This window comes from Nestor notabilis, unplaced genomic scaffold, assembly GCF_000696875.1.
Source record: "Nestor notabilis isolate BGI_N333 unplaced genomic scaffold, ASM69687v1 scaffold5071, whole genome shotgun sequence".
Classification (NCBI taxonomy): domain Eukaryota; kingdom Metazoa; phylum Chordata; class Aves; order Psittaciformes; family Psittacidae; genus Nestor; species Nestor notabilis.
The window spans coordinates 98,402-120,886 of record NW_009914175.1 but is presented as its reverse complement, the minus strand read 5'-3'; the positions used below and the strand labels follow the sequence as shown (position 1 = coordinate 120,886).

The following is a 22,485-nucleotide window of genomic DNA, read 5'->3' as shown; positions in this document are numbered from 1 at the left end:
CTTGCAATCACAGATGAAATTTTGCTGAGTAAGGCAGAGTGGTCCAAACTTTTTGAAGCTCCAAACTTCTTTCAAAAGTACAAGTATGTATTTTATGGCATGGCAGAATATTTTAAGTTTTATCAGTTAAAATATCTAATGATGCTCTGTAGCACAGGATTTTAAATTATGCATACGAGTTCCAAGAAGTGTTAGGATTTTTCTATACAGAGTGGGAGTGAATGCACTGTTGTCCTTTTTCTTAGAAAATTAATAATTTCTTCAGATCTTTTTTTCTTTTTGTCTTTAGCATGTATTTCAGAAACCTTTTAGTCCCTGACCAGATACTTAAAATGTCACCAGTTAAGTATACAATCGGTATGCTACCAGTAAAATTGAAGACATATCAGCTGGTTTGACTAACAGAAAAGTTCATTAGTTGTGTCAGTAAGCATTCTAAAATTGAGTCTTGCCTCTCAGGAAACAAGATATTTAAAGAACTAATTCTGGAGGTCAATATATAAGATGAATACATACTTGAAATTGTGTGTTTTCTTCTGTCAATATAGTCAACAGTTCATGCTGATAATAAAAGATATTTTTGCAATTGTGTTGACTAGCTGACAAATGTACTAGGTTTCACTAGACTTTTTTCATTAAAGCTTAAGGCTTTTGGCTCTATTTTATTAGCTCTTTCACAACTAGGTTCTCTAATTTTGTAATGTCTCTAAAGGAAATACTGAAGTTTACACTTCACATTTTTAGGGTTTCTAGTAAGACACTTGTGGGGCAGAAGCTTGTTAAATGTATATGGACTTGCTGAAAGTTGTATTTTTATAATAAATATGGATTATTAAAATACGGACTACATCTTCTTTGCCCTCAGTTGAAATTGGAGACCCATTTTTCTTGAATCAAGATCAGATATCTTTTACACTTGTTTCTGTGTTGGGTGGTTGGTCGGTTATGTACTAATCTAAACAAGATTGAAATATACAGTTCCCCCATTAAAAGAGACTGATGACCTTCATAATGTGTCTGTGTTTTGTTTCTATACCTTTTGCATGATAAAAGCTTTAAAACATTTGGATGGCTTTTATGTTGTACCTTGGAGATGTAAGTTTCAAAACACTTTAAAAAGCACTGTAAAGTTATATGTATTTTTTTTTTCCAAGTTAAAATGGGCTGCAGACAAATCAGTTTCTGCTCAAGAGGTTGTTAATAAGTTCCCTAGTAAGTTTTCAGTTTCTTTCAAGAGTAGGAAAACTAGGAAACATTAAGTGTAATTTGAAATAATCTGAATTTAAATACATTTTTTTGTGTACCAACTTTAGCCATTTTATAATCTTTAGCAATAAAAACTTATATTGCTAACATTAAATATTCAGGGTTTGTATGTTTTGCACAAAATGTCTGTATTTTTTAAATTGTGGAATGGTCATATGGAGCAAATGAATTAAATTACCCAAGATTTTCTGTTTTACCTCAGTAGGTTAACTTAAAGTTTTGGTTAGTAACATTTTACAAAATCTTTATGTACAGTCATCAGTATGCAATAAATGTGGCTCTGTTGCTCAAATCTCCATCTGTAAGCTAGATATTTTGCCTTTTTTTTTTTTTCCCCCTCCGTCTTCACACTTTCCTCCTGTCTAAATTGTAGATGCCTTGAGTTCTCCCTACTGAAATGCAAAGTAGTGTGTAGTGCTCTGTCAGATAAGACAAGGTCTGGTCCTTGCTCTGAGACACAGTTTTAAAAGCACTTCTCTGATAGCTTTAGTAATCTGTAGCGCTCTCAATGGCAATTGGTTGCTAAACGTCTGTGTTGGTCATAAACATTTTTGACTTGTTAGCAGTGTTTAAAATAAACTTTGTGACTAAGGAGGCTACTGCATACCTGCATGGTAGGAGCAGATTAGAAATAGTGAAAATGGGGAAATCTGGTTTTATGTGTGTATTTTTCCTATTTTATATGAACAATTATTTGGAGTTTAGGGAGTTACATGTGTTATCTGCCCTTCATGTATTAAAATTTTCAGGTGGGGGGAAACAACAAAGAACATGCACTTGGTTGGATACGGTGTTTTACAAGTGAAATGACAAGAATAATTTCAAATGGATATAACATCAGTATGACGTGTTACATAAGAATGAAATTATTAGAGCTTAAAACCAAGAGAGAAGCATGGTAGTGAGAGGAATAACACTCATTAAATGAGCTCTAGCATGTTGTTTTTCTGTTATAAGGATACCCTGCTAAATAAGTAGAATATAAACATACCTTTTAAAAAGGTACTTTGAACATTGCCCTCGATAGGACTCTATTTAAAGGACTGGGTAATTTAAAGTGTAAATCCTGGACAGCTTAATAAAAAAAAATTGAAATGAACATGTTCAGGTGTTCGATATTTTTTCGTCACTCCCCCCTCACCCCCCCCTCCCGAAAGTAGCATGACTTAAAAATCCTTCTTTTTTTTTTCTTTTTTTTTTTTTTTTTTTTTTTTTTTTTTTGTAGGTGTTATAGGTGTTAATGCTGTAAGACAGTTTCATAATATCTACTTAAGGTGGTTTTCATGAAAACAATAGTGATAGGGGGACAATGGAGAAACAGCACCAGTTGTTTCAACAATCACCCCCCCCCCAAGCCAAAACCCCAGAACAACAAAAAAACCAAACAAAAGACCAAACCAGTATACTTCAAAACAATATACTGCATGTAAAAATCACCATTGAGAGACAAGCTTAACTTCAGGGTTTTTTTTTTTTTTTTAATCACCCCCCCCCAAGCCAAAACCACAGAACAACAAAAAAACCAAACAAAAGACCAAACCAGTATACTTCAAAACAATATACTGCATGTAAAAATCACCATTGAGAGACAAGCTTAACTTCAGGGTTTTTTTTTTTTTTTTTCCTTTGTCATGAAGTAATGGATACTTTCGAATTAGACATATTCTTTGTGATTAAAATTACAAATGAAGAACTCGTAGCAAATATTGTCTTTAAAATTTAGCAGGGAGATCTTCGACTCTAAAACTAAGTGCATTTTAAGTTTTAACAGCTTGCGCGATTTAACTATTACTGAAACTGCCAGTAGCAGATTTTCCTCTTAGCACTGTTTTAACAGTTGGGTACGGGGGAAGAAATTGTGTCTTTTCCTGTTCTTTCTTTTTCAGTTACACTACCTGAGCAGAAATAGCTAATCACTATATTATAATAAAAAAGGCTTAAGTTTTTTGTTTTGTTCCCCCCTCCCCAAGGTGTTCACCACCTAGCTGAGGTTTTAAGACATAGCCAAGTTGGTTTTGTTATTTTTCGCTGGGTTTGGTTGTGTTTTTGGTGGTTTTTTTTTTTTTTTTTTGGGGGGGTGTGTTGTTTTTTTTTTTTTTGTTTTTTTTTTTTTTTTTTTTTTTTTTTTGGGGGGGTTTTTTTTTTTTTTTTTTTTTTTTTTTTTTTGGTGGTGTTTTTTTTTTTTTTGGTTTTTTTTTTTTTTTTTTTTATTCTTCAGAAGTTTGTTGCAAAGAGCTGGAAAGTAACTAGAAATTAGTTTTTTTCAAATATTTGAGATCTGTCATTTTCGGTTCATACATGGTTAAAAACCACAAAAAGCTTAAGTTCTTTTTCCTACTAAATGAAACATTCTGCAAGCCTCTGTGGTACGTATGATATAGGAATCTTAGAAATGATAGTTGTGTATCTAGTGCTCCTTAGGGAAAATTGATACCAGAAGTTAGGAACTTCCCATATGGAATTTGAGTAAAGGACCCTTGCTATTTATTAGTGCCAAAATGCAAAAAATAAGTAGGTAAAACTGTCTCAGAATAGGATAAATACTGATTTCTATCAGAAAGATTAAATTACTCATAATCTATTCAGAAAAGGGAAAAAGTTTCTCCAAATCTCTTTTCAGTCTTCTTATTTTATTGACATCCTCTGACCAATTTCAAAGGACTGTAGTATTTAGGTTTTTATCTCTTGCCAATTAAAGATAAATACAGAATGATGTAGTTACTAATTTGATCTGTTGATTTTGATTTACCATTATGATTTGAAGGCCCATAGCTTCAGAGGACTTTTTGCACCATAGTTTTTCACCATCGTTGACCTTGTGTTCTTTTCTATGAGGTATATGTACTAGGGTCTAATCCCTTATGTTACTTATGTTCTTTAAATCCTGCTCTGAAGATATCTAAATATACCATATCATTATGGAGTAATGCCAAGTTGGATGACTTTGGATGTTAAAATAGATTTCCCAGCTAAACTTCTGAAAAACTTGACTGTAGACGTGAGGTTCACTCATCTCCATTATGAACTCAAAAGTAATCCTCTCCCATTCCACTCTCCTTGGGCTGCTTCGTTTACACCACCATTCTTCTTTTGTATTCTGTTTATTTGAAATTTACTTACAGTGGGTATACACTGATTATCCTGGAATATAATTGAGAGCTTAAGAATTATCGTCAGAGGAAACATTCCTTATGAAGTTTCAGATAAGTGTCTTCAGACAATTCTAAACTGCAGATACAAACCTTTTTTAAACCACATTTGTTAGTGTCATTTTTTATTTTGAACAAATGCATTTTGTGTTAACTGTTCTTCTAACCAGAAATGTGACTAAGACAACTAGCATATGTGTAGATGGCTGTGAACGGTTGTTTTTACTTGCAAGGAATCTAGTAGTCATTTAAATCCCCAATCTCATGTCACATTGAAATATCTGTACTGTTTTCCAACTAGTGCTACCTTCCTAGGCTTTTATTAAGGTTACTGGTATTAAAGTGTAGATGCAGTTCCCTAAAATCAGGAATGTTTTTTTGGGAAATCCATTGGTCACATGCTTGGGGGACATAAAAATGCTTAATTAGAATAATGGGTGTGTATATTTAAGCTAATAATCTGTACTATGCAATGTAGAATTTACTGCAAAATTTTAACATTAAGAAGTATAAATAGAATAGCATATTGTCTTTATCTCCAAAGGCATTATATTGTACTTCTAGCAAGCGCACCGACAGAAAAACAGCGACTAGAATGGTGAGTATAATGCTTGCTATTTAAAAGAACAAAAAAACCTAAAACCCAACACCAAAAAAACACCAGACAAAACCAAAACCCTGTCAACCTTGGATGTAAGAGAGATCTAGTCATTCTAGTGTATTTTTAATGAAACAAAGTAGAGTTTCAGCGTTTCAAAATTAAACGGATGAAGATGGCATGTTTCTGAAAAACAGTGAAAGTGAAGAACCAATGAGTGAATTTTGCTTCTTTACAGCACTGTCAGGTGCACTGTGCAAATCTTTTCTTAAGCCTTATGCACATTTTTAATAAGCAGTGTGAGGAGTATGTTTTCTGTCTCTTGAAGTATTGTTTCTCAAAAAAAAAACCACAACAAAAAAAATGCTTCTTTCCCTTGTTTCTGCCCTCTTTTTATTAGAGAAGTTTTAAGATTGTCATGTGTTGGGGATTTCTTCAATTAAAAATTCATCATCTGAAGCCGAAAGAATCTTTGAGAAATATGTTGGAGTTTCTTGCTGCTTGCCTTTTACTTGATGTGTAATGTCTTGCTATTTAATTCCATTTGTAAAATCTGACCATAATGAGAGCTTAAAGCACTCTTAGGCTTCTCTTGCATTAGTTTTCATAATGCGTTCACTTGGCTTGTTGATCTGAATTAGTCTATTACCTGTAGTGCACTAGTTCAGTTGTAGACTCAACTATTAGTATAGGGAGGATGTTGAGGATTTTATCCTGATATATGATATTAGATACTTCTATTTTATATTAATGAGAACTTGCTAATCACTGACATTTATGCAGGGTGGGCTTGGTGGAATCAAAAATCCGTATTCTAGTTGGAAACCTGGAGAAGAATGAATTCATTACGCTGGCTCATGTGAATCCACAGTCATTCCCAGCACCCAAGGAGAATCCTGACAAGTAAGCAAAACTTTTTTAATGTGATGGTGAGGAACTTAGCTAAAAGCCGATTCATTAATAAATAAACTAGCATTTTTTAGAATCTTAAATGGATTAATTTTCAATGACATTGTCTAAAGGCATACAGTTTTAAGCTCTTATGTACTATTTGTAAAATTAAATATTCTGTATAGGAATGTTTCTAAGCCAAAAAGTGTATTAATTGCATAATTTCTTGCCAGTAATCCACTGTTACTTAGCTGCTTAGCTGCTGTTTGAGCATCTAGCATCAGATGGTAAGACAGTTTTAATTAGGAGGCAGCACTGAGAATTGGGAGGAACATCAGACACAGAACCAAAATCTTAAGTTACTAAGTACATTTAATGTTCTTAGCAGTTGAGATGCATATCACTGAAACTTGGTAATGGCTGGTTACATTTCCTTGGAATGTGTAAACAGTGGTGAAAATACCAAGTACTTCAAATTGTTTGGCATTATATATATTTTTTTCAACTCCTTCCCAGCTTTGACCCCCCATCCAAAGCATCTATTGTAGGTTAAAAACTTTTTAATACTTCACTGGGAATGTGTGAAAAGCCTTATTTACCTTCCACATGGCCTTTTTCAGACATCAGCTGCTTCAAGTGACAGTATCGTGCTATTGTTTGGTTTTTTTTTTTCAATGTTTATATACATAAATCACATGCTTGTTCCAAGTGAAGTTGGACAAAAGCAGGCCGTACCTCTTCAGCACCATGTTAGTGGGTAAATACAGCTACAGCTGCCTGCATATTTACTGGCTCATTGTTCATCAGTGGATTGGAAAACTGTTCTTCTGAAATAGTCTTATGGGAAAAGACATTTGAATTAAAACATCAAATATCTTTAGCTGTTACAGAAGTGTTATGCTATATTCTGTAGTAAACTGTAATCATCTTCCATGTAGGTTATATGAAGGTGAGCTGTCAAAGGGAGGCTTTTCTTGCCTTAAAACTGCACTTTGTGTAGTCACAGTTAAGAAGTTTGAGAGTTACAAGACAAGTTTAGGTGTCAAAATGGAAGTTGTTTAGTTAGGGAATCGATTCTAACTACTTTCAGGGTCAGGTGCTGAAAATCTGTTTTCTCCTTTCAAATCTCTTTCGTTTACCTCTGCAATGGCTAGTTGTAGTTCCTAAAAATGAGGAGGTCTGTACAGAAGCACAGTTGAATGAAGTAATCTGCTGATGATATTAGTACATTAAGTTTGCTGGAGATAGATGTGCCAGTGTTTCATGACTTTTCCCAAAGGAAAGGGGAATGTCATTGTCAGCTTTGTTTTTTGCCTTTCTATGGCTAGCTCCCCATTGCTAGTGCAGCTAAAACGTACAACTGTTGTCTGTTGCAGCAGTTTAGATTATTAATTTCTGTCAGTATTATACGACTGTTTTGTATAATATTTTCCAGGGAAGAATACCGTACAATGTGGGTGATTGGGTTGGTGTTTAAGAAAACAGAAAATTCTGAAAATTTAAGTGTTGACCTTACCTACGACATTCAGTCTTTTACAGACACAGGTGAGTTTTGCTTTCTAGATGTTCTTGTATTAATAAACTTGTTGAAGCTATTGTTTTTGTTCATCATGGAGTGTTTCAGTAGCAGAACTCTACCTAGACATAGAGAAGACAGATTCAGGTAAGGAGTTGAGGTTATTTAATGAAATACAGTGTAATGAGTTTTAATGTTTCTAGACACTCAGACTAATAATTTTCAGTTTTTTTCATTAAAACTGATTAAAATGATGCACACATCTTTCAGATGGTGCATTATATTGTGATCTTTGTTGAACAGGCAAATTGGTTATATGCAAGCTACCTAACATAACCTCATTTTTAAAATGTGTATAGGTTAAATATTTTTATTGCATGGTGAAACTGAATTTATTGGTGGATTATAGCCAAGTATCTAATAGACTCCAGAACAGAATGCCTTTTATTCCATAGCATTACATACAAGCTATTTAGTTCAGTAACTTTCACATCCAACACTCAGTGCAAGAAACCTTTTTGTGTTTTTGGTTCATGAAAATAATTTAGAATATGCATAAGAAATTTGTAAGCAAAGAATTGTTAACAGCTGAAGAGTGATTTTTTTGGGGGGTGTGGTGTGGGTTTTTTGTTTTGGGTGTGGTGGGTTTTATTTTTTTATTGTTGGGGTTTTTTGGGGTTTTTGTTGTTTTGGGGGGTGTTTTTGTTGGTTTTGGGTTTGGTTTTTTTTTTGGTGGGTTTTTTTGATCTTTTTTTGTTATTGTTGGGTTTTTTTTGTTTTTTGTTTTTGTTTTTTAAACAAATGACAGTTAAAGCTCTCAAGTATTACATTTTTAGAGTTAAAGGAATAGGTTCAGCTGCCACTTAATGGCACCCTGGTTTCTGAATTTCTAAGACGCAGTCTGAAGTGAGGAAACTGTACACACACAACCCCCAGTTGTGGGTGTATGAGTGAATACGTATAAATATATATGTATATTTATAAGTAAATTATGCCAAGGTATGCAAGTTATTTTTTTGTCATATAAAGCTACAGTGGGGGCTAAAGTCTGCATGTGTGTGTGTGTATATTTATGTGTGTGTGTATGCACACCCGTATTTTTCAGTCAAGGGGATTTTTACTGAGATGTGGAATATTCCCTTTAAGTGGTGAAGATGAAACTATTGACACATCATCCTTATTTTTCAGAATTTAGAAAAGACACAATAGCTTGGCTGCTGCTGCTTTGAAAGAGTGAAGGGATCTATGAATTACAGTTTCTTAGGGTTTTTTTTATGTTTTATAAACAATACTTCAGTAGTGTACTTGTCAGATTTTTGGTATGAAAATACTAAACCTTGCACTTAATGAGTCTGACTTGCACTACATGCAAATCTGAAATTTGACTACAAGCAATTTCAAGTTAAGTAGCATTTCATCAAAAACATTATAGACTGCAATGCATAGTTTCCCATTCAATTTGTAAATATTGTAAAAAGTAACCAATTAGCAAACAATTTCTGATTGTGTGTTGTGGGTTTCTTTGTCATCTCAAATTCATGTGGGACTCTTTTCATTGTTCTTAATCCATCTTGAAAACATGCTTGCCCTGTCTTTTGGAATACGTCCTAAGATTTTTATCAGAAATACAAAATCATTTTTAGGAATGAAATTATAGAATAGCCTACTTTTTAGAGTGGGGAGAGGAAGAGAGCCATGAAGAGTGGGCTAGGTTTTCCTTGTGATTGAAACTTTGGTAAGACCTAATGTTAGGAATATGGAATGCTTAACCATGTCTGGCTTTCCTGTGTGTGCCCCTGCCTTAACTGTAACCTGTATAATCTTTACACAGAGGCTTTATGGGCTTCAATACCAAGAATTAGTGTAGTAGGCTCTTTAATATGCAGAATTCATTGAGCTATTTATATGTCTGACTCTTAATCGATTTTTAATTACATATCCACAGCCTAAACAATGAGATTCCTTAATGTTTGTAGAACAGGCAGTGAAAAAGGGAGATAACACAAGAACTTAAGAGGTTGAGATCTACAGAACAATACATTTGCTATGGCTTTGTTTAATGTCATATAGAAAGTTGGTATGAAAGAATGAAATTTTCATTTTTGCTATTTTTACCTGCCCAAGATGTTGGGTTGCAGTGTTAGTTCTTGTATTTCTGGTGAGTCAACATAGAGCTAGTAAATGTTCTGAGGCAAAGAACATTTTAGAACATTATAGTAGACATAATTTTTAAAAAAAAAAAAGGCAAACAATAAACACAAACAGAAAAAAAACCCCACAAACATCAACAACAAAAAACTTCCTACCCAAACAAAAATGCAGTAGAAAAAAAACAAACATAAATCACTTTTGTGTAAAAATGTAGTGGTATCTGAGTTGCCTGAATGATTTGTAATATATTAGTTGGCTCCAGTATTCGACTCCTGAATTAGAAACAATTTGTTATAGGAGCTACATAAATAAAAGTTGAATCAAGTGTGAAGAAAATATTTTTATGTAAATACTGTAATTGTTATGAGGGACACCTTATTTCTATCTTTAGTACTTTAGAGATGAAATGAAGAATTCACCTGAGAGCTGTTACTGTTAAAATTTTGTTAACAATATAGTTTAGAGAACTCTGTGCTTGCAAGATATTTTTCTAGGAAAGCAGGTCACCTGTTTCCAAAATAACATTTTAGTGTTTGCATTGTCTGTAGTAGACAGTTTGCTTTCTGCCTCCGGAATAAGGAAACGGTGCTTGTTCTTGAAGGTAATAAATGTTATGAAATGCAAATTCTGCCTGGGCAAGTAAGTGGACATTGCAAAATGCTTCGATATGTCTTAATGTTACTGTAATTGTGTAGTTTATAGACAAGCAATAAACAGCAAGATGTTTGAGATGGATATGAAGATTGCTGCAAGGCATGTGAAACGTAAGCAACTTCACCAACTGCTACCTAATCATGTGCTTCAGAAAAAGAAAAAGGTAAACTTGACTAATATTTGAGCAATAAAAACACCACTGAGAAATGATTCCTCAGCTTTTTAGACTTACTAATCAAAGAACTAAAATCACATTTTGAAAGCTTATTTTTACCTGTATAAGCAGCGTGAACTTATTTGACTGTAGCCGTGTTACCAGGTGCACTAAATAGAATACTAGATGTCCCAGAACATCAACAATGTCTTCAGATCTGGCTGAAATATTGTATTTTGTTGGCCTTCCTAAACTCATCAGTGTAATAATAAGGTTTTAAAGTGCTCTTGCTGTTTTAACGTACAGGTCACCTAAAGGAAGCACCTGAATTGTGAATATGAAAATGTAAATGCTTGTAGTGACAGAATGGTGTATTATTTACACGTAAAAGGATTTTAAATTTGTCCACTTCTTTTTTTCCATTTTTAAAGCTACTATTTTGACACAAGGTTTTTTGGGTGGGTTTTTTTTTTTTTTTTTGACAGTAGGGTTTTTTTTTCCTAAAAATGTACTTAAATTTAACTGCATTTAAGGCATGCAGACAAACTTAGTTCATGGTGGAAGCTTATTGCTGTTAAATCACCTTTTCTTTCTTTTTTCTTCACACATGTAACAGCTAATGTTTTGCATTATGGAAATATTGCATCATTTGAATCTTTGCTGATATTTAAGTCCTTAATAGGACTAATAATTTTCTTTTGTCTTGTGGATTGCAGCATTCAACAGAAGGGATCAGGTTGACAGCTCTGAATGACAGCAGCCTAGACTTGTCTATGGACAGTGATAACAGCACGTCTGTGCCTTCGCCTACTAGTGCTATGAAGACGAGTCCATTGAACAGTTCTGGAAGTTCTCAGGGGTAATGAAGACTTTCAGTCTTGTTGCTGCTCTCTGTTTCTCAAGTAATTGTGTTAGGAGCAGAGCAGATATTGCATATGTGAGATAATACAATTATCAAGGTGCGAATGGTCCAAACTGGAGCTTGCAGACACTCCTATGTCCAGTTTGAGCACTAGAGAAGGGCTGAATTCGTGGGTTACACAGTATGGTATTAGACTTCAGATGAAGAATTATGAAGTTGGGTAAGAATATTTAGAACAACAAGGTAATATACAAACTTGGGGCACTGCAGTAGGAGTCTGTAAGTGGTAGTTAGCAGGAAATGCCTTATTTTTTGGGTTTTTTGATGCAGCTTCTTACTGGTCTGAAAAATTGTCTCTGAAGTGATTCAGATTAAATAGTTGAAATAGCTTCCTTTACTCAAGTTTGAAGATAGATTGCCAGTACTCATTTCTTCCTACTGTGACACTGTATTGCAAGTTCTGCTCTGTAATGTAGGTGAAATCCTATCAGCTATAGTTAGTGACTGTGCATATGATGTGATGAAAGGCAGATCATATAGCACAACAGCTTTACTTAATGCTCAGCATCTCGTCATTTTTCTCTTTTTAGCAGAACCAGTCCTGCGCCAGCTGTAACAGCAGCATCTGTGACCAACATACAGGCTTCTGAAGTCACTGTGCCACAAATAAATTCCAGTGAAAGCTCAGGGGGTAAGGAATGGCATAGTATGTTGTTTCTGTTGGGTCTTTTTGGGTTTTGGGTTGGGTTTTTTTTGTTTTGTTTTTGTTTTGGTGGGTTTTTTTTTTTGGTGGGGGGTTTTTATTTTTTTTTTTGTAACATTTAGAAAAATTTTTCTTCCGGTTTGAGTTCTTTACTTAACACATGCTGTAACATGTTCTCTGTGTATACAGATTTAACTAATTTCTTTAAGATTCAGGAAATCATGGAGCAATATTTTGTGCCATGATGTTTGTTTGTTCTTTTATTCTTAGGGACTTTTATTTGCCATACACAATAGCAATAGTTGTCTGATGTCCTTATGCGGGTCTGTAGTCCAGTTGGTCAAACGAGGAAAAATGATATAAAGCTGGAAGAGCAATTTTTTTTTTTATTTTTAATCCATTTTATAGTTAAACCCAAGATGTGGTTCTGTACTGTTTGTAATCTGTGCTCCCATGTTCCTGCTCCTTGTGCTTCATGGAAATTTAGTCTAGGAATGAAAAAGACTGATGTAAGCAGAACGCATGCTCCATATTGATGTCTTTTCAGATATGTCTCGCTCTGTGTGCGGGCTTTATCCTCTATATTTTCTACAAGAAAAAGTACACTCAGTAATTTTTTTCTTTTTTAAGTATTTTTTGGTGAAAGAACAAAGGCATCTGATGAAATTGTTCACTTAGAGCCAGCCACTCCTCTTTTTTGATGAATGTTAGCTGTATACAAGGAGCAAGTCAGAAATAGATGGAAAAGGTGACCAACTGGTTTGCCTTTCAAGATGAGAATTCTCTTATTTCACTCTGACATGCAAGACAGTGGAGCCTTACTGTTCACTGATTTTTATTGTAAGTCACAGGTGCATGAAAGTGAGTAAGTTTGTCCATGAGCACTAAATGGAGCTTAATTGGCATGACTTTTTTGCATTTGGAAGCCTATCAGAAGTTGTTCATTCCTGTATTTTAGTTAAAGCAGTCACCTGATAGTTACTAGTGAAAAATGTCCTAAATGTAATTTTTCTCTTACTTGAGCCTCTCCTTATGTGTGCTCATTGGTTTGAGGTAGGCAATTGATGAGATAGAGCTTTGTCATATGGAGCCTTTTTCAAAAGGATATGTGGAATGTCAGATTTCTATCTGATGCTCTGTGACTTAGTCTGTCATTGCGTACTCTGAACATGAGAAACTATAAACTTCATGTTTGAGTGACGAAAGGAGTATCAGATTGCACTTGGATTTGATTTCAGGCACTCCTTGGCAATGCATATGTATGGCCAAGCATAGAAACAGTAAAACTTCTTTAGGTACTAAGAATAATATAGCTATATTAGCAGAGAGTTCTGTCTGGAGTAGTATACCCTGCTGTTAAGCAGAGTTACTTAGACCAAGCAGAGCATCACTGATGTGGCTACCCTGTATCTGGTACACACATTCTCTCAGAATGAGCTTGAGACTAAACTCCACTGTGTATGCACACCTGGCGTTCCAAATACAGTGCTTATACCACTAACGGTACCACTTCTTTGATGCCTACTTGATAGCAGTGATTATGAGTAGAAACCAAAAATACCAGTGATTGACCTAAAATGGTTGTATCAACTCATCTTGTTGAAGCTTTTAAAATTATTCATCACAGGTACTTCAAATGAAAGCATTCCTCAAACTGCCACACAACCAGCCATTTCTCCACCACCAAAGCCTACCATCTCTAGAATTGTTTCCTCAGCGTATCTATTAAATCCATCACCAAGAACTTCAGGAAATGTTGCAACAAAAATGCCTAGCCCTGTCACAGCAGTGAAAAGGACATCATCTCCCCATAAAGAAGAGTCTCCCAAGAAAATAAAAATTGAAGAGGTATTTGACATTTTTGAGATCATACCATAGCAATGTCCAAAGCTTTACATTCATATGTTCATCTCAGCTGCAGAGTGTTGATTATAATATTCCCAGTTTTAAATATTTTGTTAAACAAGATGTATATTTCCTACTCTGACTGCATTGCTGCTTTATGTATGCAGTTTGTTTAGGTGTTAGTGGCAACTTTTTTGTTAGAATATGAACATGTTAAGTCTTACAGCTAATTTTGTCTTGAAAAACACTTTGCAACCTTATCTTGTTGATTGTTTTAAAATGATTTTATGATTTTTAATATTTTCTGTTGATGAAATAAGTGAAGATACTAGCTGTATAGATTTGAATGAGCATGAAAAAATGGACATTAAGGTATCTATGCCTAGACCATAGAATTTTTGTATATTAATTGTGACTCTTCCTTGTGAAACTTACTGTGTTATCCTGTAGGAATGATTTAAGAGTGTTTGCAGATATATTATAGACTCTCCAGTAAAGATATCAAAATGATACGTTGTTTTTTCAATATATGTGTCAACATTAATGAATTGCAATATGTTACTTGCTGCCAGGCTAAGCTGAATCTGAGTCTATGTGCATATAGGACAGTGGTATCTTTGCTGGTCATTCGTACAGTATTATGCATAGCAAAAAAATTAATGATGATATTTGTATTTAAAATTCTAAAAATCAGATAAGGGATGTGTCCATATACCTTGCTTTGCCCGTATCCCATATGTTACTTAGTTCAAGAACAGTTGTCCATTGGGAGTTTTGCATGTTGGGCTGAGAATTGCAATGCCAGATGCAAACTTGTTCACTTTTTAGATTAAAAAAAAACAAAACAAAAAAGCAACAACAAATGATTGTAAATAGACTTCTTCTGATAGTGAAATTATTGTATGAAGTTTCAGCATACCTTCTCGGGACTTCCAGAGATTCATTCCATTATCTGGTAATTTAGCAGACAGTTTCTGCTTATTGGTGAATAGAAAGGGTGACAGTCTGTCCTTGGTTTTATGATAGCAGCTCTCCACTTGGCCACATACGGTTTTTATAGGGCATGTTTTGTTGTCTTTGGAATGCTCTGGAAATTATCTCAAGAAATTAATATATCTATTAAAATGTGCTTTGGTTTATAGTCTCCATACCCTAAGGTGAGGAATTGTATCTTATGTAATCACCTTGAAATCTCTTTCAAACTCAAGACAGGTGAAGGCTGAAATGCATATAAGCTTGTAATTCTAACACTGAAAATAGATCCTCTGGATAACAGATCATTATAAGAGACATAGGTAATCCTGTTAGCTTTTTACTATCAGTATCCTCTAAATCATATGTGCTTAATATGCATGGAAGGAAATGGAGGAATTAACTTCTTTAATATAGTATGTTGATACTTTTTTTTTAGGAGCAACTTGAGACAGAAGTGAATGTTAATTCTCAAACAGAAACTCTTCAGACAACTTCTCTGCAAGCTCCTCAGGTACTGTTTTTTAAAAATAACACTTCTGTGTGTATGTGTATGTGCTAATCTGTGATGAAAACATTGAAATTGAAATGAGTCCAGATGTTAAAAATAAATGTATAATTTTTAATCTAAATCCATTGTATGGAAAGCTGGTTATTGTTACTGTCACAATTTTTGTGTTTTAGATGGTCATTGATCTTAATGAATGTGCATTGTAGCTAAACATGTATGGCTTGCCATACAAACTGACCGAAGCTGGATTCGCTCTTCTGAATTGTGCCTTCAAAGTAAGGGCCTCAGTTTATTCCTTTGTGCTTTGCACATCACAGAATAATCCTTTCTAACAAGGAAACAAATGCTTTAAATAGCTGCTGCTCAAAGATATCCTTGTAGAGGTTGAGAATGTTTGAAATGTAACCCCAGACTCTGATATTTGGTATGAGAGAGAGAAGTTGTAATTTTTGTAATTCCTTAGCCAGCTGTGTTCCTTCACTGCAGGTATTGTAATTGTAAGGAGCATTGGAAAAATAGACATTAAGTTACAAATTCTGTGGCATTCACATAAATTTTTGTTCCTAATATTGTAACAACTTTTAGAAAACATATCTTTGTCTTTACTAGCATTTTTAAGCTTCTTAGTGCTCTACTGATTAAAGTTTGACTATTGCAAAGCATTTTATGCACAATTATTAAGTGATGTCTAGTAAATGTTTTAATTGAAAATAGGGATACAATGCAATGGTATTTGTTAGTGGATTTTTTGAACTATAAGAGCAATACTGAATAAAGGTACCAAATTGTTTGGCAAAAGTTCTAGATGTTATGTGGTCACACTAAACTGTTTCAGGGAAATTTTTAGATCAGTTAGTGCACGAAGTTTATCTAACCTGTTGTTGAGGGATGATTTATACGAAGCTTTGTAGTTTTTATCAAATTGTGTAGTTTATTATTTTAGCAAAAGTAATCTGGGAACTGCAAAGGAATGGTGGCACTCTTCTCATTTTTGAGTAGTATTGTTGGCTTTGGTTGAAACACTGGTTGCGTGGCAGAAAATAGAGTCATGGTTAACCATAGATCAGCACCAACCATAGTGGCTACTGGGGGCAAGAGGGAAGCAAGAGGTCAGAGCTGTCCTGGTTGCATTGCTACTGTACCAGTCAGTGTTAACTCAATAAAACAACAATTAAGAGCAGTCATTTTAATGCATTTTTTCCCCATTTATCAAATGTACCTTATATTAATTTTTAATGTTTATAACATAACCTTTTATGATAAATCGTCATGGGAAGTAATACATAGTAACTGGGTTATAGGGATGGCACATGTTTTGCCACAGAGAAATACTTCAAAGTTTACCTTTCCTCTTCTCTCTACCACCACCCCCCCAAAAGAAGAAAAAACCACCAAACAAACCCAAACCCAGCGGCCAAGAATAGAGAAGCATGTGAGAAATTAATGAATCGCGCTGAATCTTGAGTGTGTTCCTTTTCTATATTTTCCTTCATTTGGCTGTAGATGTAATTTTACTGAATGGGATTTAAGTGAGAGGAAAAAAAGGTGAAATTCTTAACCCAGCCGTATAGCACTATATACCTTTTCTATGTAAATCTAAACTGATAAGAAAAATTGGAAATTTGGCTGTAAGAGCTTTCATGCAGTCTGTCTCGATTGCGAAGAGTGTGTCTTCACACATTGCGTTTCAGTTTTTCATCATTCACCTGCAAGGAGCTGAAGCTTAACACTGAATTGTTCAAAGGAATTTTTAAATACTAAACATATAGATCAGATACTAAATGTCATCTACTGAGCACCCTTATCGTGTGGATATTATGGTTTATTATAATACAGGTTATTAGTAGGCTCAGTTGTATCTGCACTTCCAAAATTTCTTGCAGTTGTCAGAAAAGGAAACGCATGTTATGGAAAAGACTCTTGTACAAATTTTCCTTAATGACTTTGTAGGCAAAGGAAATACCTGCTTCTGTGTTTATGATTTTTAGTGATCCTTATCCTAGTATATTCCTAAAAACTTCTAAAGATTTTGTTTTTCAAAGTTAATGCCAGTTACTATGATATTTTTCTTTTGATATTTACAGTTAAAATGCAAACTAAACTTCATTTCTTTTCTTTTCAGAAAACACCCAGTACAGACCTTTCAGATATCCCTGCTCTCCCCGCAAATCCTATTCCTGTTATCAAGAATTCAATAAAATTGAGATTGAATCGGTAAAAACAACCTCAGGGGTCCATAAACAATATCTGCCAACTCAACCTGTTGTCTTCTAATGCTAGAAAAAAAGGAGAACAGAGGGTGCAAGACTAGAACATAATCGCAAATGGATTTAGGTATATTTTGTGCACTTCCCTTTCTGGGCTAAAATCACCACTTGATTGGAAGTCCAGGTTAGTATGTGAAGCCAGGAGTACAATTAATGTGTTAGCAACAGTTGCATTAAATATTTCGAAGGATTACTGCCTTTAAAAACATGAACACTATTTGTAGCCATATTTGACATTCTGATTGAATTTGTTTGATGCATTGTTTCAAAATTGAGAAAACTGGCATAAGAATCCCTTAAATGCACTTTTATGTACTTTTTTTATTGGAGTATGACTAATTTTAGATCTTAGCTGATACACTTTCATTTTATTGAAGAATCTCTTCAATAGTGCAAATTGGATGATGTTCTACAATATACTATGCATTGAAAACAAGTGTGTAGTATATCTAGTTCAACTGCCATCAAGCAGCAGTAAGCCTTTAAAATGAAATGTCAAATCTTGAGGTTATAAGACATAAGTTGAGGAAGTAATTGGGAAGTTTTGGTATTGGTGGGACTGGGACATGATTAAGATGTGGTCTACTTTTTATTTATAGAATTGTTTTAAGGTGCATACAGATCAGCAGTGAAACAGCAAATAAACTTTCCTTTGAGCTAATCAAACTCTTTATTACCTTTTTTGATACCTCTATTTCTTGGGAAAAGCTTTTGTGTTCAATGGTGGGTGGGGTTTTTTGTTGGTGGCTTTTTTTTTTTTTTTTTTTATTTATTTTCCTCTCCAGCTTGTATGCACCATATAGGACAATGGTTATTTCTACAAAATAAAAACAAGCCATGTATTCATTTGGGTTCCCTCCTGCCCCTTACCTTGTCATAATACCTTGTGGCCTGTAGGCACAAATTCAAAATTTTGTCCCATTACTAAAGTGTTTAAGTAAATATTGCGTGCCTGTGAAATATAACACCTGTCTTGATGGCCTTTGAATCACTAAATATAAGATAATTTTTGTACACTCCATGAAAGTCCTGTATGCATTAAAAAGCTTCAAATTTTAAATAAAGGCAAAAAGACTTTTCCCGAAGAATTTTAACCTTTTTATTTTTAGATGGCTCATCAGAAATAGTTTTACATAATGAACAACACTGAATTTTTAAAAATCATATTTCTAGTAAGCACTTGACATCTAGTAAGCTCTAGACTCCTATTTTTTTTGTTCTTGTAGTCCTATCAATAAAATAACAACTTTTTCTTTTGAAAGAACTAAATCTCTCATGGCAAAAGACAGCAGTATTTGAGGAACATGAGGGATACCAACAGTAATACCAGATGTAGATAACAAACTTCATGTTACTATTACTTAAGTCTGGAATGTGGGATGTCAAATCATACTTCCCATACTTCGATTAGCATGTTTTATGAACTCCCTTCTCCCTTTGTGCTCCATCCTATTACACGTGCATCTTTCATGTTAAAATTGAATTACTTACACTCTTCCCCTTATCCTTCTAAATTAATTCTCCAAAGTCAGAGTGTAGCTTATCTTTTACTTAGGCTGTGCAGTAACTGAAGGGTTTTTTTGCCATTTGTCTAAGATGTCTAGTATACAATATTTCTTTTCCTTGCCCTGTGCAGCCTGCTGTCGTCCACCCCCCAAAGAAGGTTATATTAACAGTTGAAGTGTACAAGGTGTCTGTGTATTTTGTGTAGCTATGGAGTTTAGATCGAAATTGCCAGGCACAAATTTAGTCTTGTCATTTTGTTTACACATCAGAAAATCTTTTTCATTTTATTAAACGTTTCATGTAACTGCACCCAAGTTTTGCCAAGCTGGAAACTTGGAACCTTTCTGTATAGTGACTTTTTAATTCTAGTTTTCATAACCTGGAGATCAGACTGTTGCTTTCGCATGATGTACGTAGTGTCTCATGACTGGAGTTTGCTTTGTTTTATAGTATCTGTACTCCTTGTATTTTTCAAGAGCTATTTTGTAAACAGATGATGTATTTCTCCATTGAAAACACAATAAAAAACAGCACAATCCCATAGTTGTCTGATTTTTCTGAATGTACTCTCAATTCATATTTAGCTCTTAAATTTTCTGCTAAGACACAAGGACAGTGTGGCCTAAAAGAGTACGTAAATGAATGTTCTCTAAAGAAGCGTGATGTTAGATATAGGAAGTGGAAGTAACGCTCAGCAGGATGTTGAGTTCCAGTCTGTAAAAGGGAAAAGTCATAGATTGTGTTGTGGCTTGGCATGGGCAGAGTTTAATGCCAAAAAATACCCCATTTTAAGAGTATCCATTCCTTGTCTACTGATTAGGAGTCCATCTCAAAAATCTTACATGCTTAAAAGCTGAAAAAAATATTTTGATATCAAAAGTTTTAAGTGCTATATATTTAAAAACTTTGAACCTCATTTCTAAAAACCACGTCAGTAACAGTTTTGGCATCTTGCTTTTCTTGTGACTATTTCTTATGTCAGCAGATGGCACTATTTCTCTTCTTGTTAAATAGTTTAAGCTTGCCCTGAAATCAAAGTAAAAATTACAAGTGGCTGTGCATCACTCGATTGATCTTTGTATCAGCCTGAGCCCAATCCTCCAAATGCTTTGTGTGAGTAACTTTAAGGTAGCCTCCTTTTGACTAGAATTTAACTGCTAAAACCACTGATGATTTTGGTGTTCATATTGTAATTACCTTGCCTAAAACAATAAACCTTTGTGGTGTATATATTTTTCACAGCATGCAATTGCTTGTCTTGTTTAGAACAGATTCATCATCTTTATATCTTGCCCACCCCATCTCCCTTTCATCACAGCTGATATTATTTATGACTTTAATTCCTCTTTTATTTTCTCCAACCAATAAAAATCTGCTAGTAGATACACAAATTTCTGTTCAGTGTTCCTCAATCTACTGGCAGTAGGCTTCAGTAAGCTTGTTTTTCTGAGTTTACCCGTCATGAACCTCCAGAAGTAAGTTCATGGACTCATAAGGATCTGCAAACAAGAAGCTGAAAATTACTGTTGTAGCCAAAATAATTAACATTAATAAGCCATGGTTTTAACAGATGGCTTTAGACATACTGATTTGAATCAGACATTTGAGTTGATGAGTTCTAGCTAAACTTGTCCTTCCTTCTTGCTGGAGGTAGTGTTTCTTAATGCTGTTTTTTCCTATTTTTTTTTAAACTGTGCAATCTTTTAAGTATATAGTAACTGAGTAGTAATGAATACCAATTGATAGTAAATGTACCTTAATAAGAGAACTGATTTTAATCAACAGTAAAAGGTAAAATGGAGTTCTTCAGCTTTGTGAATAACCAAAAATAATTCAGTATAGATATAAATGAGCCAGAGTCTATACTTAAACGCAAGACAAAATACTGTAGTAGTTACCAAGGAAGCAGAATATACATATTTTCTTAGCATATGTAATCTTTTGAAGTTGTGTGCATTTGTACAAAAGGCTTTTTGCATGTTGAAGTAATCCTGGCATTGTTTATGTGACTTCATAAACACTCCAGTCAAGTAGCTTTGCTATGCTTTATTTCTCTTTGGCATCATTGTGGCTGAACAATACTTACCAGAAATTTTGTGACTTAAAAACATGTGGGTCTTAGGATAGTACATCCATGAATGTCTATGTAGACATACATAGCTGAGTACTTGTTAGTTTCACTTTTTTAAAGATCTAATGTTTGTATTGGAAAAACATCAGTAATAAACCATTTTTGGCTTACTTTAATAATAGTAGAAGGATCTGTTCAAAAGGAATAAACCATCTTGGGATTTGTTGATAGAGGCAGATGCAATTTGATATATCTACAGAGTTCAAGCTAATAATTTGAAACATCTACAAACATCTGCTATCATCACCAAAAGAATGTGAATTTTGATATCAAACTTCAGAGGCCATTTTCTGTTATGAAAAAGATAATACAATGAACCACTGCTGGATGTCCCATCTGCCTTTTGGATACCTAAAGTATTTTTATTTTTATTTTTTTTAATAAAGTTTAAGCATTTTTGTATTGTTCTGACTAAATTTTAGAATGTTATATTTAGGTAACTTTTTTTTTTTCCCTTCCTCTCACACTTAATGAATTAACCAGGTGCCAGTTCATAATACAGTATATGTTTGGTTGGGGTTTTTTTTCCCCTCTCCAATTACCTCAGTATTTTCATGACCTTTATTCTAGTGGAATGTTTAAAATAAACTAATAATGATGATGTCCTATACACTTTCTTAAATTTTTACCTCATAAACTCCAAAGATACTGAATTTAGGAGAAAGTAAAATTTAACAGCATACTAATGGTTGAAAGAAAACCATGTAATGATATATGCAGATATTATCAACCTTGGTTTTTGCTGTAAATTACTGTCTTAAAATAAGAGCCAGAATCCAGGCATGTAGTAGGAAAGGATAAAGAGGAAAATTACTATTGATGTAAAATGATAAAAACTCCAGCTTGTTGAGTAAGGAAAGCCGCATTTATTTATTTAAGAAAATAGCCAATGCATTTAAACTGCCCTGTAATAACTGTGGCCCACACAGATACCGGACAGCTTAGAAGTGTAGATGTCTTTTTGTCTCTCTTATTTGTGAGCTAGCACATCTACTTTATGAATGCATTTTATGTCTGTATTTTTAGAAGTAAATTTCCTCAATGCTGCTACTTAAGGAGGTGTTTTACGTGCTTAAAATCTACACATCAATTCAAACTGTTCATCTAAGATTATTTCTGTGCCGTTTGCTTCCGTTACAGTAATAGGCTAACCTAAAGCAGATACAATTATTAAAGTTGAAAAGAACAGAAGCTTGATTCTAAGTAAACATAATAAACATGATACTTCCTAAGATGGCAGGTAAGAGTTTTGCACTACAGCTTCTGCTTCAGCTTTCCTGAAACCTTGCCCTGTCTGGTGTCTGATGCT

The 22,485-nt window shown here is 34.1% G+C and overlaps 1 protein-coding gene across 1 annotated transcript in view; it reads left to right on the top strand.

Moving 5' to 3' along the window:
• LOC104412724 (poly(A) polymerase alpha) overlaps window positions 1-18,198 on the top strand; it is a gene marked incomplete at its 5' end in the record, with an annotated part of 30,751 nt that extends 12,553 nt beyond the window's left edge. The window contains 11 exons of the mRNA XM_010023520.1: window positions 1-83; window positions 4,960-5,013; window positions 5,797-5,916; window positions 7,340-7,449; window positions 10,267-10,388; window positions 11,096-11,238; window positions 11,832-11,932; window positions 13,572-13,792; window positions 14,096-14,161; window positions 15,201-15,275; window positions 17,395-18,198. The exon at window positions 1-83 is cut by the window's left edge and continues 1 nt beyond it. Coding sequence (XP_010021822.1) covers window positions 1-83; window positions 4,960-5,013; window positions 5,797-5,916; window positions 7,340-7,449; window positions 10,267-10,388; window positions 11,096-11,238; window positions 11,832-11,932; window positions 13,572-13,792; window positions 14,096-14,161; window positions 15,201-15,275; window positions 17,395-17,490 — 1,191 coding nt within the window. The remainder of the gene's footprint in view (window positions 84-4,959; window positions 5,014-5,796; window positions 5,917-7,339; window positions 7,450-10,266; window positions 10,389-11,095; window positions 11,239-11,831; window positions 11,933-13,571; window positions 13,793-14,095; window positions 14,162-15,200; window positions 15,276-17,394) is intronic.
• Between the last annotated feature and the right edge of the window lie 4,287 nt (window positions 18,199-22,485).